This window comes from Peromyscus eremicus, chromosome 4 (assembly GCF_949786415.1).
Source record: "Peromyscus eremicus chromosome 4, PerEre_H2_v1, whole genome shotgun sequence".
Classification (NCBI taxonomy): Eukaryota; Metazoa; Chordata; class Mammalia; order Rodentia; family Cricetidae; genus Peromyscus; species Peromyscus eremicus.
Genome location: NC_081419.1, coordinates 48,243,961 through 48,256,482, shown reverse-complemented (window position 1 = coordinate 48,256,482; position 12,522 = coordinate 48,243,961). Strand labels below are relative to the sequence as shown.

Sequence of the window (12,522 nt, the reverse complement as noted above, 5' to 3'; positions counted from 1 at the left end):
CCAATAAACTAACCTTTCAAAACAAAAGAAAGTTAATTAGCTGACAAAATATTTTAAATACTTTAAAATCAATGAAAACTATGGAGCAATAATTAAAATGTTGCTCGTTTAATATTTAATTTAATACTAATATAATAAATACTATAAATTTAATAATAATGAATGAAGCGGTTCATCGATTATTCTAATACCACCACTAATTTAAAATGCTAGGCCATCACATTTTAATAGATCTATAATTAATTACTTGTGCATGTAGATCAGGTGGAGATATTAAAGCTGATACTGCTTTGTTTTTCAAAGTTTCTTTTATAAGAATACTTCAATTTCTTTTAAAAAACAATATTCAGAGTGCTTTCCTCACGTATTTGATTTCTTATTGATAAAAGAATAAAGAATAGACTCATAAGACAAAAAAAGGTACCTTTATTTCTCTCTCACACTTCCTGACTGTGATTAAAATATGCTACTAATAAAATGCTATTTATCATAAAAAATTTCTTTCTTCTTTTATTTATTTTTTTTAAAGAAATAAGGGTATTTACTTAGTTGACAGTTTGAGGAAGAGTTCCTCCTAGCAAGGCAGCACAAGCACAGGCACCTTGTCCCACTCCATCTGCAGTGAAGGACAGTGGAGGTAAGCGGAGGGAAGTGCCCAGTGGTGCTGAGCTTGCTCTCTCTGTTACATTTAGCTGGAGTCCAGCCCACACAAGGGTTGGTCCCAACTGCTCTCAGTCAAGGCTTTTCTGCATCATTCTCAGTCATTCTAACAACCTGGGTGTCCTTTTTATCCCTATAATCTCCAGAATACCCCAAATGTAATCTGACAGTCTGAATTTTAAAGAACTACCTTTGCGTAAGGGTTGTGGCATCATTAAGATCTGGATGAGCAGAAGGGATGTCACATCATGATAAAGGATTGGAACTTCAGGCTGCTGTTCTTCATTCCCCAGCCTAAAAGAAAATTTTCATGGTCACATTCTAGTGTAGTACATATCTTTCTAATTCATTTCATATCTAACACGTATGTCTACAAAACAGAAATAAAAAGTAAGAAAGAAATCTTAACAGAAGTACTCGAAAGCCATACTTTGTTTCACTAATAATTTGATCATTTTAGTAATGCATACATTTCCTTTTTCTAATCTGAAAACACTACACAAGAATTTTATTAAGCCTTACCAAGTAAACCTCTGAGCTGCATTAACGTGACACTGAGTCTTTTGGATCACTGTACAGAAACTAAGCGAGGCACTGAACAGAACACAAGACACCCAGACAGAAGAGGCAGGTCAAACACCATCACAAGCAGCTGAGGGAAGTGCTCACCTTACAAGGAAGCAGGGGCACAGGTCAGGAATATGCTCTGCTTAATAGTCTCCTGAAAAACTGTTGAAACTTTACTGCTGACACAAATTCTAACAAAAGCCTTAACATTTGCAGTTTCAACACAGGATAACCAAAGCAGAGCGTCTTACACACTACAAAAGAGAATGTATCCGACCTAGAGATGCACAGTGCTATGAAAACACAGACCTCAAAGCAGAGCTCACATTAAAGAATGTCCTTTTGGGAGGGAGGGAGGGGAGGGGAGGAAGGAAGCGTGTGTGTGTGTGTGTGTGTGTGTGTGTGTGTGTGTGTGTGTGTGTGTGTGTCTGTCTGTCTGTCTGTCTGTCTGTCTGTCTGGAATTGAACTCAGTGCTCATACAGATCTAAGAAACACTCTATCAGTGAGTATAGCCTTAATACTACAATTAATTATTTTTATTATAGGCTTAAATTTTAATAAAACAGTAAAGCTCAAACTTCCAAAACTGACTAAATTCTGAAGCTATACTTCTGTCTAGGCTTGAACAATGTTGCTTAAGCTTGTGATTAGGCTCTGTTACTCAGCAAAGTACTCAGTAAGTGCTGGTTCCTACTATGTGCCAGGCACTGGACAAACAGCTGGATAAGTCAGTTCATGCTCCTATGAATTCTATGAAAGACAGCTCTTTGAATTTCTCTATTCCCTACAAATATCTCTTCATATACCATACCTGTCTTCCTCTCTAAGACCATGGCTCCTATTATCTTGTCTCCCCAGTTTTCTATGCTCCTTGACCCTAACTTCATAAAACTCAAACTGGGGAAGGAAGGAGGGAGAGCACCATTTCATTACCAAATCTCTCATGGAAATAATTTTCCATATGATGAATAATGATCTCTTAATTATAAAGTTGAGTGGACATTCTAAGTCCTCATCTCATTGACCCTTACTTTAGACATACTTGAATACAACTACCTGCAATTATTTTTATCTTTCCTGATAGTGCAGATAAAAATTAATTCCAAGCTATATGTACATATATTTATATAATATATTAAACATTATATATAATCCCATGAGAAGACTCTAAGAAAAAAATATAGATAAATACAATAAATCGTAAGACTGGGAACAGACCACTGGTTATGAAAGTAATCAACAGATCTTGGATGGAATGCGGATTTAAAAGGATAAAAGCATTAAAAAAAAAAAGATAAAGACCATTAATTTGTACCATAAAAATTTCAATTTTCTAAATGCTGAGCAAAGTAATTATAAAGTCAAAAGGTAAATATACTTTTGGGAAATTTTTCAATAACTATGAAGAAAAAAACAACATAAACCAGACCCTGACATGTACATTTCAGCCCAACTGTGACAAAATAAAATTCAATATGTTAAACCATAATTATTCAGATACTTTAAAAAATAAGTGGATACTAGATGTAAAGCAAAGGATAATCAGACTACAACCCACAGTTCCAGAGAAGCTAGGAAACAAGGAGGACCCTAAGAGGGACGTACGGACCACCTTGGGTAGGGGAAACAGAGCTCTTCATGAGTAAACTGGGGATGGGGGGGGGGGGTGATAGAGGGTAGGGGATGGGGAATGAGAACATGAGGGAAAGGGATAGTCGAGCCGGGGAGGGATGGAGTGGGAAAGCAATGAAGGAGATATCTTGATAGAGGGAGATATTATGGGGTAAGGGAGAAACCTGTTGCTAGGGAAATTCCCAGAAATCCACAAGGATGACTGTAGCACGAATCTTAAAAGTTCTTATTAATAAAATCAAACCTGAGCCAGGTATTGGGGTCAACACTGGACGATCAGGGAGACAGAATAGGCCACAGCCACCTCACCTCGCCAGTTCCTCAGCTGATCCTGTTTCCTCAGACTGGAAGCCTCTGAGTCCTAATCCAGAATGAACCTCAGCTGAACTGCTGCTCCAAAGCCTGAAAGCTTAACCAGCTAAAAGCTTCTAGTTTCTGGTCCTCACACCTTATATATCTTTCTGCTTTCTGCCTCTCTCCCTGGGATTAAAGGCTCACTTTCTGGGATTAAAGGCTGTTTCCAGTGTGGCCATGAACTCACAGAGATCCAGAGGGATTTCTGCCTCTGGAATGCTAGGATTAAAGGTGTGAGTGTCATCATTTTCTAGCCTTTGTATCTAGTGGCTGTTCTGTCTCTGACCCCAGATAAGTTTATTAGGGTGCACAATATTTTGGAGGACACAATACCACCACAGATGACTCCAGATTAGACTACTAGCAATAGTGGAGAGGGTGCCTGAACTGGCCTACCCTGGTAATCAGATTGGTGAATACCCTAACTGTCATCATAGAGCCTTCATCCAGTAACTGATGGAAGCAGACGCAGAGATCCACAACCAAGCACCAGGCTGAGCTCCAGGAGTCCAGTCAAAGAGAGGGAAGAGGAATTATATGAGCAAGGGGGCGGGAGTTGTCAAGATCATAATGAAGAAATCTACAGAGAAAATTGAACCAAGCTCATAGGAACTCACGAACTTTAGACCAGCAGCTGTGGAACCTGCATGGGACTGGACTAGACCCTTTGCATACAGGAGACAGTTGTGCAGCTGGGTCTGTTTGAGGTGCCCCTGGCAGTGGGATCAGAATCTATCCCTGGTGCATGAGCTGGCTTTCTGGATCCCATTACCTATGGTCGGACACCTTGCTCACCCTTGAGGTGGGGAGGGACTTGGTCCTGCCTCAACTGAATGTATCAGGCTTTGCTGTCCTGTAAGGAGAACTTACCCTTTTAGGGGAGGGGATGTGGAGTGGGGGTGGGGTTATTAGGTGGGGGTGAAGGGAGCAGAAGGGATAAGAGGGGGATCTGTGGTTGGTTATGTAAAATGAATTTAAAAATTTTAAATAAAAAAAAAAGAAAAGCAAAACAAACAAAACAAAAAGATGTTAGCTGGGTGGTGGTGGTGATGGTGGTTCACACCTTTAATCCCAGCACTCAGGAGACAGTGGCAGGTGGATCTCTGAGTTTGAGGCCAGCCTGGTCTACAGAATAAGTTCCAGGACAATCAGGGTTGTTATACAGAGAAACCCTGTCTCAAAAAACCAACCAAACAATAAAAAAACAAGACACCAACAGGAAAAAAGAACAGGGATCCTGAATACACAATTCACAAAGACCATATAGCCAGGCAAAATAGTACACGCCTTATAATCCTAGTACTCAGTGGCTACCACAGGAGATCCATTAGTTCAAGGACAGCCTTGGCTACACTGCACTTATATTATCCTTTCAAAATATAAAAGAAGGAGGGGTTGGGGATTTAGCTCAGTGGTAGAGCGCTTGCCTAGCAAGCACAAGGCCCTGGGTTCAATCCTCAGCTCATATATATATATATGACTGGAAAGATGGTTCAGTAGAGAGCTCCTACTGCTCTTGCAGAGGATCCAGGTTTGGTTCCCTCACCAGAGAAGCTTCTTTTTACAGGTGATGGTGACTGATACAGACACAGCACCTTATCAAGGTGCAGAGAACAAATGACTGGTGTGCCTACCTCTAAATTGTACCACATTCCCTCTCTCTAAGGCTCAGGGATCATCATGGAAGAGGGGCAGAGAGAACGTAAGAGAAAGAAAGAGGTAGTGGGCATCACAGAGGCAGTGGATGTCAAGACAGCACCACTGACCAGAAACTCAGTGGCTGTAACTCTGTGCACAAGACCCGAAGATCAAGCCAACCATAATCAACCCCAAAGTGGAGAGAGGAGTTCATCAAGTCCCACCCCTAGCTGAGGAGTTATTGGTTAACTGATGGCTACTGGGGCAGGGAGAATCAGTTCTCTTCAGAGATGCAGCCCTTGAGAAGCTACACCATGGCCAGCAGATGGTCTTATATACATGCACATACAGGCGTCACTAAGGGAGGGGGACTGCATGAAGCTGGGAGGAAAAAAAAGTCACAGTGAGTCTAGGGGAGAAATTGGAATGAGAGAGAAAGAGGGATTCATTTGATCAAAAATGTCATACTCTATGAAATTCTCAAACAACAAAAAAGGCTTTTATCTCAGCATTTTTAGGTAGTCATTTAAACCTAACCTCTAAAGGAGAGCCTGGTGGGGGAGGCCCATGGAAAGAACACAAGTGTAGTGGTATACGCTCTCATAATTCCAGCCCTGGGAAGGCACAAAAGACAGGTCCCCGGGCTAACCAGCCAACCGCAAGCCCCAGGCCAGGGAGAGACCTTGTCTGAAACAAAACAAATCCTACAGGAAGGTACCTGAGGAATAATACCTGAGTTTGTTCTCTGGTCTCCATAGGCATGCACATATATCTGCACACACATGCTACACACACACACACACACACACACACACACACACACACACACACGCACACACGCAAATAACACCATGACTTCTATGAATGATAACAGAAAATACATAAAATACTGTTAACAGAAATAATTTTCCCATTTAAAAAAAGTCAGTGATTATAAACAAAAAGGAAATAATTTCTATTAGAAGTATAAAATAAAATTATATATTTAAAAATCTACCAAATTAGACAGAGAAGTTTATGTTAGAAAGATTATGGTGAGAAAAATAAATATATTTCAATTTTAAAAATAAAAAATATACAAAATATAGATGATGTACTATACAACAAACTTTTTGTTACAATTTAATGATCTAGTGAACCATAAAAATGAGAGTAAATATGGGGATGGGGTGTGTCAATCAGACTTTCCTGAAGATACCCAAATGTCCTAGTACAGAAAGGGAGTCATGGAGTAACTAAAGCCAAGTCCTAGCTCTGCTCTTACGGGCAGTGTGCCCCTAACTAGGACTAACTTTTCTAAGCCTCAAAGTTCTTACAAAGTGCCAAAGTTGGGAGAGTCAATAGTGAGGATTAAGCAAAGTGCCTGCTGTAAAGTAAGTATTGAGTAACTGTTTGCAGCACTGCTACTATCCTAAGGCTCCCTAAATTCTGGGGCTTGAAAAGGAGCACAGCCCAGCATTATTACGGACAGAAAAGCCCTACTTACGTCTTTAACCTTCTAGCACACCAACGTTAGACCTAGACAAGTTTTGTTGGCTGAGCATCCTTTAGGCTTAGGAAGCCAAAGCATTCTCAGATTTCATTTGTATTTACTGCGCATTTGTCCTTGAGTTTCCAAGTCTAGCTAAAGGAAGGAAAGTACAACTAAACGGCAGGAAGCCTGATTTTCTTACTATAATGTGCAAGATACTCATAGCTTGCTAAGTTTGTCTAAATACAAACATACACAAAGTTTCTCTCTCTCTCTCTCTCTCTCTCTCTCTCTCTCTCTCTCTCTCTCCTCTCTCACACACACACACAGATATCTTTTTTTTTTTTTTTTTTTTTTTTTTGGTTTTTCAAGACAGGGTTTCTCTGTGTAGCTTTGCGCCTTTCCTGGAACTCGCTTTGGAGACCAGGCTGGCCTCGAACTCACAGAGATCCGCCTGGCTCTGCCTCCGGAGTGCTGGGATTAAAGGCGTGCGCCACCACCGCCCGGCACACACAGATATCTTGCCTCAAAGCATTTTACTACATGATACTTTGTAGATACAAATAAACTAACTCCAAAGGGGAGAAGCTTGGCAATTACTCTCATAGCTAAATGAAGTCACAGGACAAACCAAATCATGCCTCCTGATATTACACACTAAGAAGAACACATCAGTGTGGTGATTTTACAAAAAGTTTATAATCTGAATCTGATCACTGGGAGATATTGGACAAAAACAAATTTAAAAAACAACCTATATAGCCAGGCGGTGGTGGCGCACGCCTTTAATCCCAGCACTCGGGAGGCAGAGCCAGGCGGATCTCTGTGAGTTCGAGGCCAGCCTGGACTACCAAGTGAGTTCCAGGAAAGGCGCAAAGCTACACAGAGAAACCCTGTCTCGAAAAACCAAAAAAAAAAAAAAAAAAAAAAAAACAACCTATAAAATAACTAGCCTTAGCTCTTTTTTAAAGAGACAGGTCAATGTCATTAAATAAAAAGAAACATTCAGAATCAATGTCAAATTACAAAAAATTAAAGAGATGAAATCAGATGCTAGCACGATCTTGGAATCTGTAATTTTCTTTTGCTACATGCATTATCAAAGCAACTGGTAAATCTGAACAGAATTTGTATGAGGTAGTAGTCAATATTGGTTTTACTATCCAATTAACTCAGGACAGTATCAGAAAGAATATGCTCCGGGCTGCTCCGTAAGCTCGTTTGCCATAAACTCACTATCTAGAGAGACATGTGGAGTCTGGTTTACTTCCTTTTTTTCCACGAGAAAACATTAGTCTTCTAGTTTTCTCGTCCCCCTCAACCTTCGTTACACAGAGGGAAGCACAGTCTCCATCTTTTCTCCTGGTTGTTCTCTCTGGACTCTGTGACAATAAACAATAAACCCCTTCTTCCTTTTTAAATTTTAAGTCCATTATAATTTGTTACTATGTAAAAGTAAATGATATTTTACAGCAGTATAAAAAATAATATAAAATTCTGTGAAATACCTATACCATATACTAGAATAAATTCCAAACAGATTGAAACCCTTAACGTAAAAATTAAAACCATGTAAATACTAGAAGAAAGCATGGGTAAATTGTGTTATAACAATGGGAGAAAACCTGCTGACTCAAAATGAAAAATTAATAAGGCTAATTTTAAAACTTTAACAAAAAATAAGCCAGGTAAAAAGACATCTGAGAATCTAGTAACATATATTTTCTACTCGCAACACAAAGGCCTAGCATCCATACTACATAAGCATGACAGGAAATTAGAAGCGGTTAACAGACAAGAGGCCTCACAACAAGTAGTTCATGTGGATGGATGCAGAAGACAGAGCTAAGTTTTCTTTATTATTGAGGTTTTACTTGGGGGGGGGGGATTATTTATTTGTTTGTTTGTTTATTTACTGGCTTTTCCAGACAGGGTTTCTCTGTGTAGCCCTGGCTATCCTCAAACTCAGAGATCTGCCTGGTTCTGCCTCCTAAGTGCTGAGATTGAAGGTGTGTGTCAACACCGCCTGGCTAGAAAATGTCTTTAGATATTAAGAAAAAAGATGAATTGAACTATCCATCCAGCTGATGGCATAGTGAAGTAAGACTGTTATGAAGTATGTTTTTTAACTACTTTTTTACTATACACTCCTAATGACACACATTCTAAGAACAAAGGGGTGTCTGGTAGTAGTTTACACTGACTGTCCACTTGACAGGACCCAGATCACTAAGGAAACCAACCTCTAGATGTGTCTGTAAGGACATTTCTAGTTTGGGTTAAATGAGGTGGAAAGACCCACCTTAAATGTGCATGGCCCCATTCATGGTCCTGGACGTAAAAGGGAAAGTAGATCACCAACAGGCGGATTGCTGACTGCGCTGAAGCTCCCTCCCACCCCTGCCTGGCACGCCGGGCTGTGCCTGTAAACTAAGAGCTGAAATAAACCCTTTCTTCCTTTTGTCTGTATTCTGTCATAGCAGTGAAGAAAGTAACTAATTCACCTGGCTAGCAGTAACAGTGATATTTAAAATCAACAATTGCAGTTATGCAAATGAGCAGTAACATTAGTATCAAGAATAAAGGTTTTTCCCAAACAAAAAAGATAAAAATGACAAAATGTTATGACTTAAAAATTTTGCAATATTACAATATGCCTGAATTAGAAATACCAGTGAGAACTCAAGAACTTTTTATCCTTAAAAAAAGACAGGGCTGGAGAGATGGCTCAATGGTTAAGAGTACCAGCTGCTCTTCCAGAGGACCCAGGTTTGGTTCCCAGGACCCACATCAGGCGCTCACTACCCTCCCGTAACTCCCAGCTACAGGAACCCAACACCCTCTTCTGACCGCTATGGCATCCACAAACGCAGCCTACACTCACTCAAACCCACATACATATACAAAATAAATCTTAGAGAGGGAGGAAGGAAAAAAAGGTGGATGGGTGGACAGACAGACAAGCTGCTAGGGAGGCAAGAGGGCAGAAATGGCCTGTAAACAATATCCCAGTAGCTGTGCTAGGCTCCTAAGGACCCAGACCATGTTTTCTAAATATCATTAAAGAGAATTACACAGAGAAATGGCAGGTTCCAGGTATAAAGTGTTCAAAATGAACACTACCAGAAAACAAAAGATACTGTAAAAGACTACTGAAAATATGTCAAAAGTGCAAAGTCAACCTAGAAGGAGTCTCTCTTCGCTAAAAGGAACACTGTGCTCTGAAAATAATGACTGAAATGAAACACATGAAATGTATACAAATATCCTAATATAAAATAACAAGCAAGTGCAACTTCCTAGTCTTTATCAAAGAGAGCTGCCAGAGCACCAACTCCTAACTTTCAAAGTTGATAAACTGGGAAAGAATCAAGCATTCACCCTGTCAAACTGCACTTCAGAGCCAACAAACAGTCCACACAAGAAAGAAAGGTCTTTATCGAAACAATCCGGCAGAGGGGCAGTTAAACCATCAGATGAAGACTAATGTGAAACTTTACAGAGAAGAGTGAAAGGCTGAATGAACGCACTGATCAACTTTAACATAAACAGCAATCAATCTTTCTGTACCTCTCGTTGAATGTTTCACTTGCATAAAAGCCAACAGAATTCTTCTAAAGATTGTCTCACTTGGTAGGAACTTTTGTGCAATTTTTACAGAAAGTATAATGGTGAGTTGTTTTAAATTTTTATTATACACTTAATGTTTCATAAGAAAATATATTCATATAGAAATTTAATACCATTTTTAAATTTAACAACTATTTTTCTAAGAAGGATTTTAGCTGATTTTAATCTTTCAATAATACTTACTGTGAATTCATATCTTCTACTAACTGGGTGAGTTTTTTCCAGGGATTATACTCAGAATCAATGGTATAAAGCCGCATGTGCAAGGCTAATATGTGGAACAGCTGATCTGAATAAATTGGGGGGAAAAAAAAACTAATGAGAAAGTTGATACAATTGTTCCAGAAGAAAATGTTCTCAAAAGTTGCAGTAACTTTTCTTCTAGTTACTTTTAATAAGGAAACATGATCCTTTTATTTTGATTAGTCATTATAATTAATCAAGTTCACCCTGTATTTGCTTAGGTGTTCATTGCTGTAACAAAAGACCATTACCAAAGCACCTTGAGAAAGAAAGAGTTTATGTCCACTTACAACTCTCAGGTAACACTCCATCAATGAGAAAAGTCAAGGCATGAACCTGGAAGCAGGAACTGAAGCAGAAGCCATAGAAGAATACTGCTTACTGGCTTGTTCTCTGTGGTTTGCTTGGTCTGTTTTCATATAGCATCTAGGACCACCTCCCCAGGAATGGCATTGCCTCCAATGAGCTGGGCCCGCGACATCAATCATTAATCAAGAAAATGCCCTACAGAATTAACTACTGGCAAAGCTTACAAAGGAAATTTCTCACTAAGATCCCCTCTTCCCAGGTGTCTAGGTTTATGTCAGGTTGACAAAAACCAACCAGTACAGCCAAGATCAGCCATCACAGCCATCACATTACAGCCACTACTTCATCCCCTTCTGCAGCGCTCTAAACGTAACTCCAAATGATTTCTAATAGAATCGAGATCGTCGTCCTTCTGCTCAACCTTCTCTCAGAAGTGGTCTCCATCTCATGCCACAGTTGTGCCCATTTGTACTTCTCAGTATTGCAGTCGTTTCCTAACTGAACTCTGCTCCCTTCAACTCCCGGCCTGGGTATTATAGACAACAACATCCTTAGCAGTTCAGATATCAGTGAAGTTCTTCTTTAGCAAATCTCCCCGCCCCCAGGTCTTTATTCTTTGAGCAACTAAACTATTTTAAGTTGTCTATACATTTTAAGTTGCTTGTTAGAAACAGCATACACAGATGGAAGTTATATTGTAGATCATAAATTATATCTAAATTATTAGAACTTTCCCAAATGAAAGTGCCAGAACAAGCGGTTACCTTTTTGACTAAAGTTTAGGCTAATTTTGTGCTCCATTCTTGTTTATGGTGCTGGTGTGGTACAGGGTCTTGAATATGCCAGGCAACCGCTCTACCACTTGAGCTATCTATATTCCTACTGTCTGGTTTTTAACCTCTCTGAAGTCATGGAATCCACCTGAGATGCAAACTGTGGCTTCTCAACTACAGTAATAAGCAGAAAGTCTCAGCTCCAGGTACAGAAGAGTGTTCATTTCCCTGCTGAGAGAGAACTGTCTCTCACGTGATGCTCCATTACTAATAACTACTTCAACAATTTCTACTTCTAACAAGGAAAAACCTAAAAGCCTATAATGTCGCCAGAATATATGAAGTTTCCTATCTACTTTCAAATCATTTTAATAAAGAGTGAGCAGAATAAACATTAGTAACAACTTTCTCTTAATAAAAAGTTATGCACTATTTTTACATTTGCTTGGTCCTACATCTATTGAAGGCATATTGATACAAAGTTCTTCTTTGTCTAATTTACAACAGAAGCTCCCTCACTGTTGAGATGCCATATCCACTAAAATGTGGTTCCACCACACAGAAATGATCCCCACCCTTCAAATTTCTGAACAACAGTCACAGGCAACAACATGTCTTCCAGTCAATGATCAGGAACTAGTCTCATCTGCTGGAGATAGTGTCCTAAGTGTCTGGCGTCCCTGGTGGATAAGGAGGCCTAGAGGTCTGACTTAGGAATCAGGAGCAACACTACATGAGGAGCTGTTTGAACATCTGCAGACACACTCTTCAGGATCAAGGGGGAAGCGACCAGAAAAGTGGTAAGAAACAGAGATAACAACTGGAAGCCAAAGAAGAACTTGGAAATATCCCACTAGAGTTTTATTCACTCTTGTCAAAATTATGGATAAATTCACCAATTCTAAGCCTCTGAGTAAATGTAAATGTCTCAGAAGAAAAATGTGCAAAAACCCTGAAATCCCTTTCCTGAAAACCTTCTAGAACAACAGTTTCTAGAATAGTGCCAAACTATTAACGTATGTAACTGTACTATATAGTACTAACTCAAACATATTATAAACTATACTTTCTTCATCTCAACAACTGCCCATTTAAAACATATTACAACAGCACAGCACGCACAGAGGTTTTAACTGCATACATTAGAGGTCATTAAACAATTAATAAAAAAAAACTTCCCAAATCTTTGATTCTAGAAATCAAGTGATAATCTAAAATAAAATACCCAAATCTATTATAAACAT

General features: G+C 39.4%; 1 protein-coding gene across 4 annotated transcripts in view; it reads right to left on the bottom strand.

The window, feature by feature from the left end:
* The window catches only part of Ubr3 (ubiquitin protein ligase E3 component n-recognin 3), a 159,124-nt gene that overhangs the window by 18,158 nt on the left and 128,444 nt on the right, over nucleotides 1–12,522 (bottom strand). For all 4 annotated transcript variants that reach the window (XM_059260641.1, XM_059260643.1, XM_059260642.1 and 1 more), the window contains 2 exons: nucleotides 10,137–10,242; nucleotides 851–954 (listed from right to left, as the gene is read on the bottom strand). In XM_059260641.1, the coding sequence (XP_059116624.1) occupies nucleotides 851–954; nucleotides 10,137–10,242 (210 nt within the window). The remainder of the gene's footprint in view (nucleotides 1–850; nucleotides 955–10,136; nucleotides 10,243–12,522) is intronic.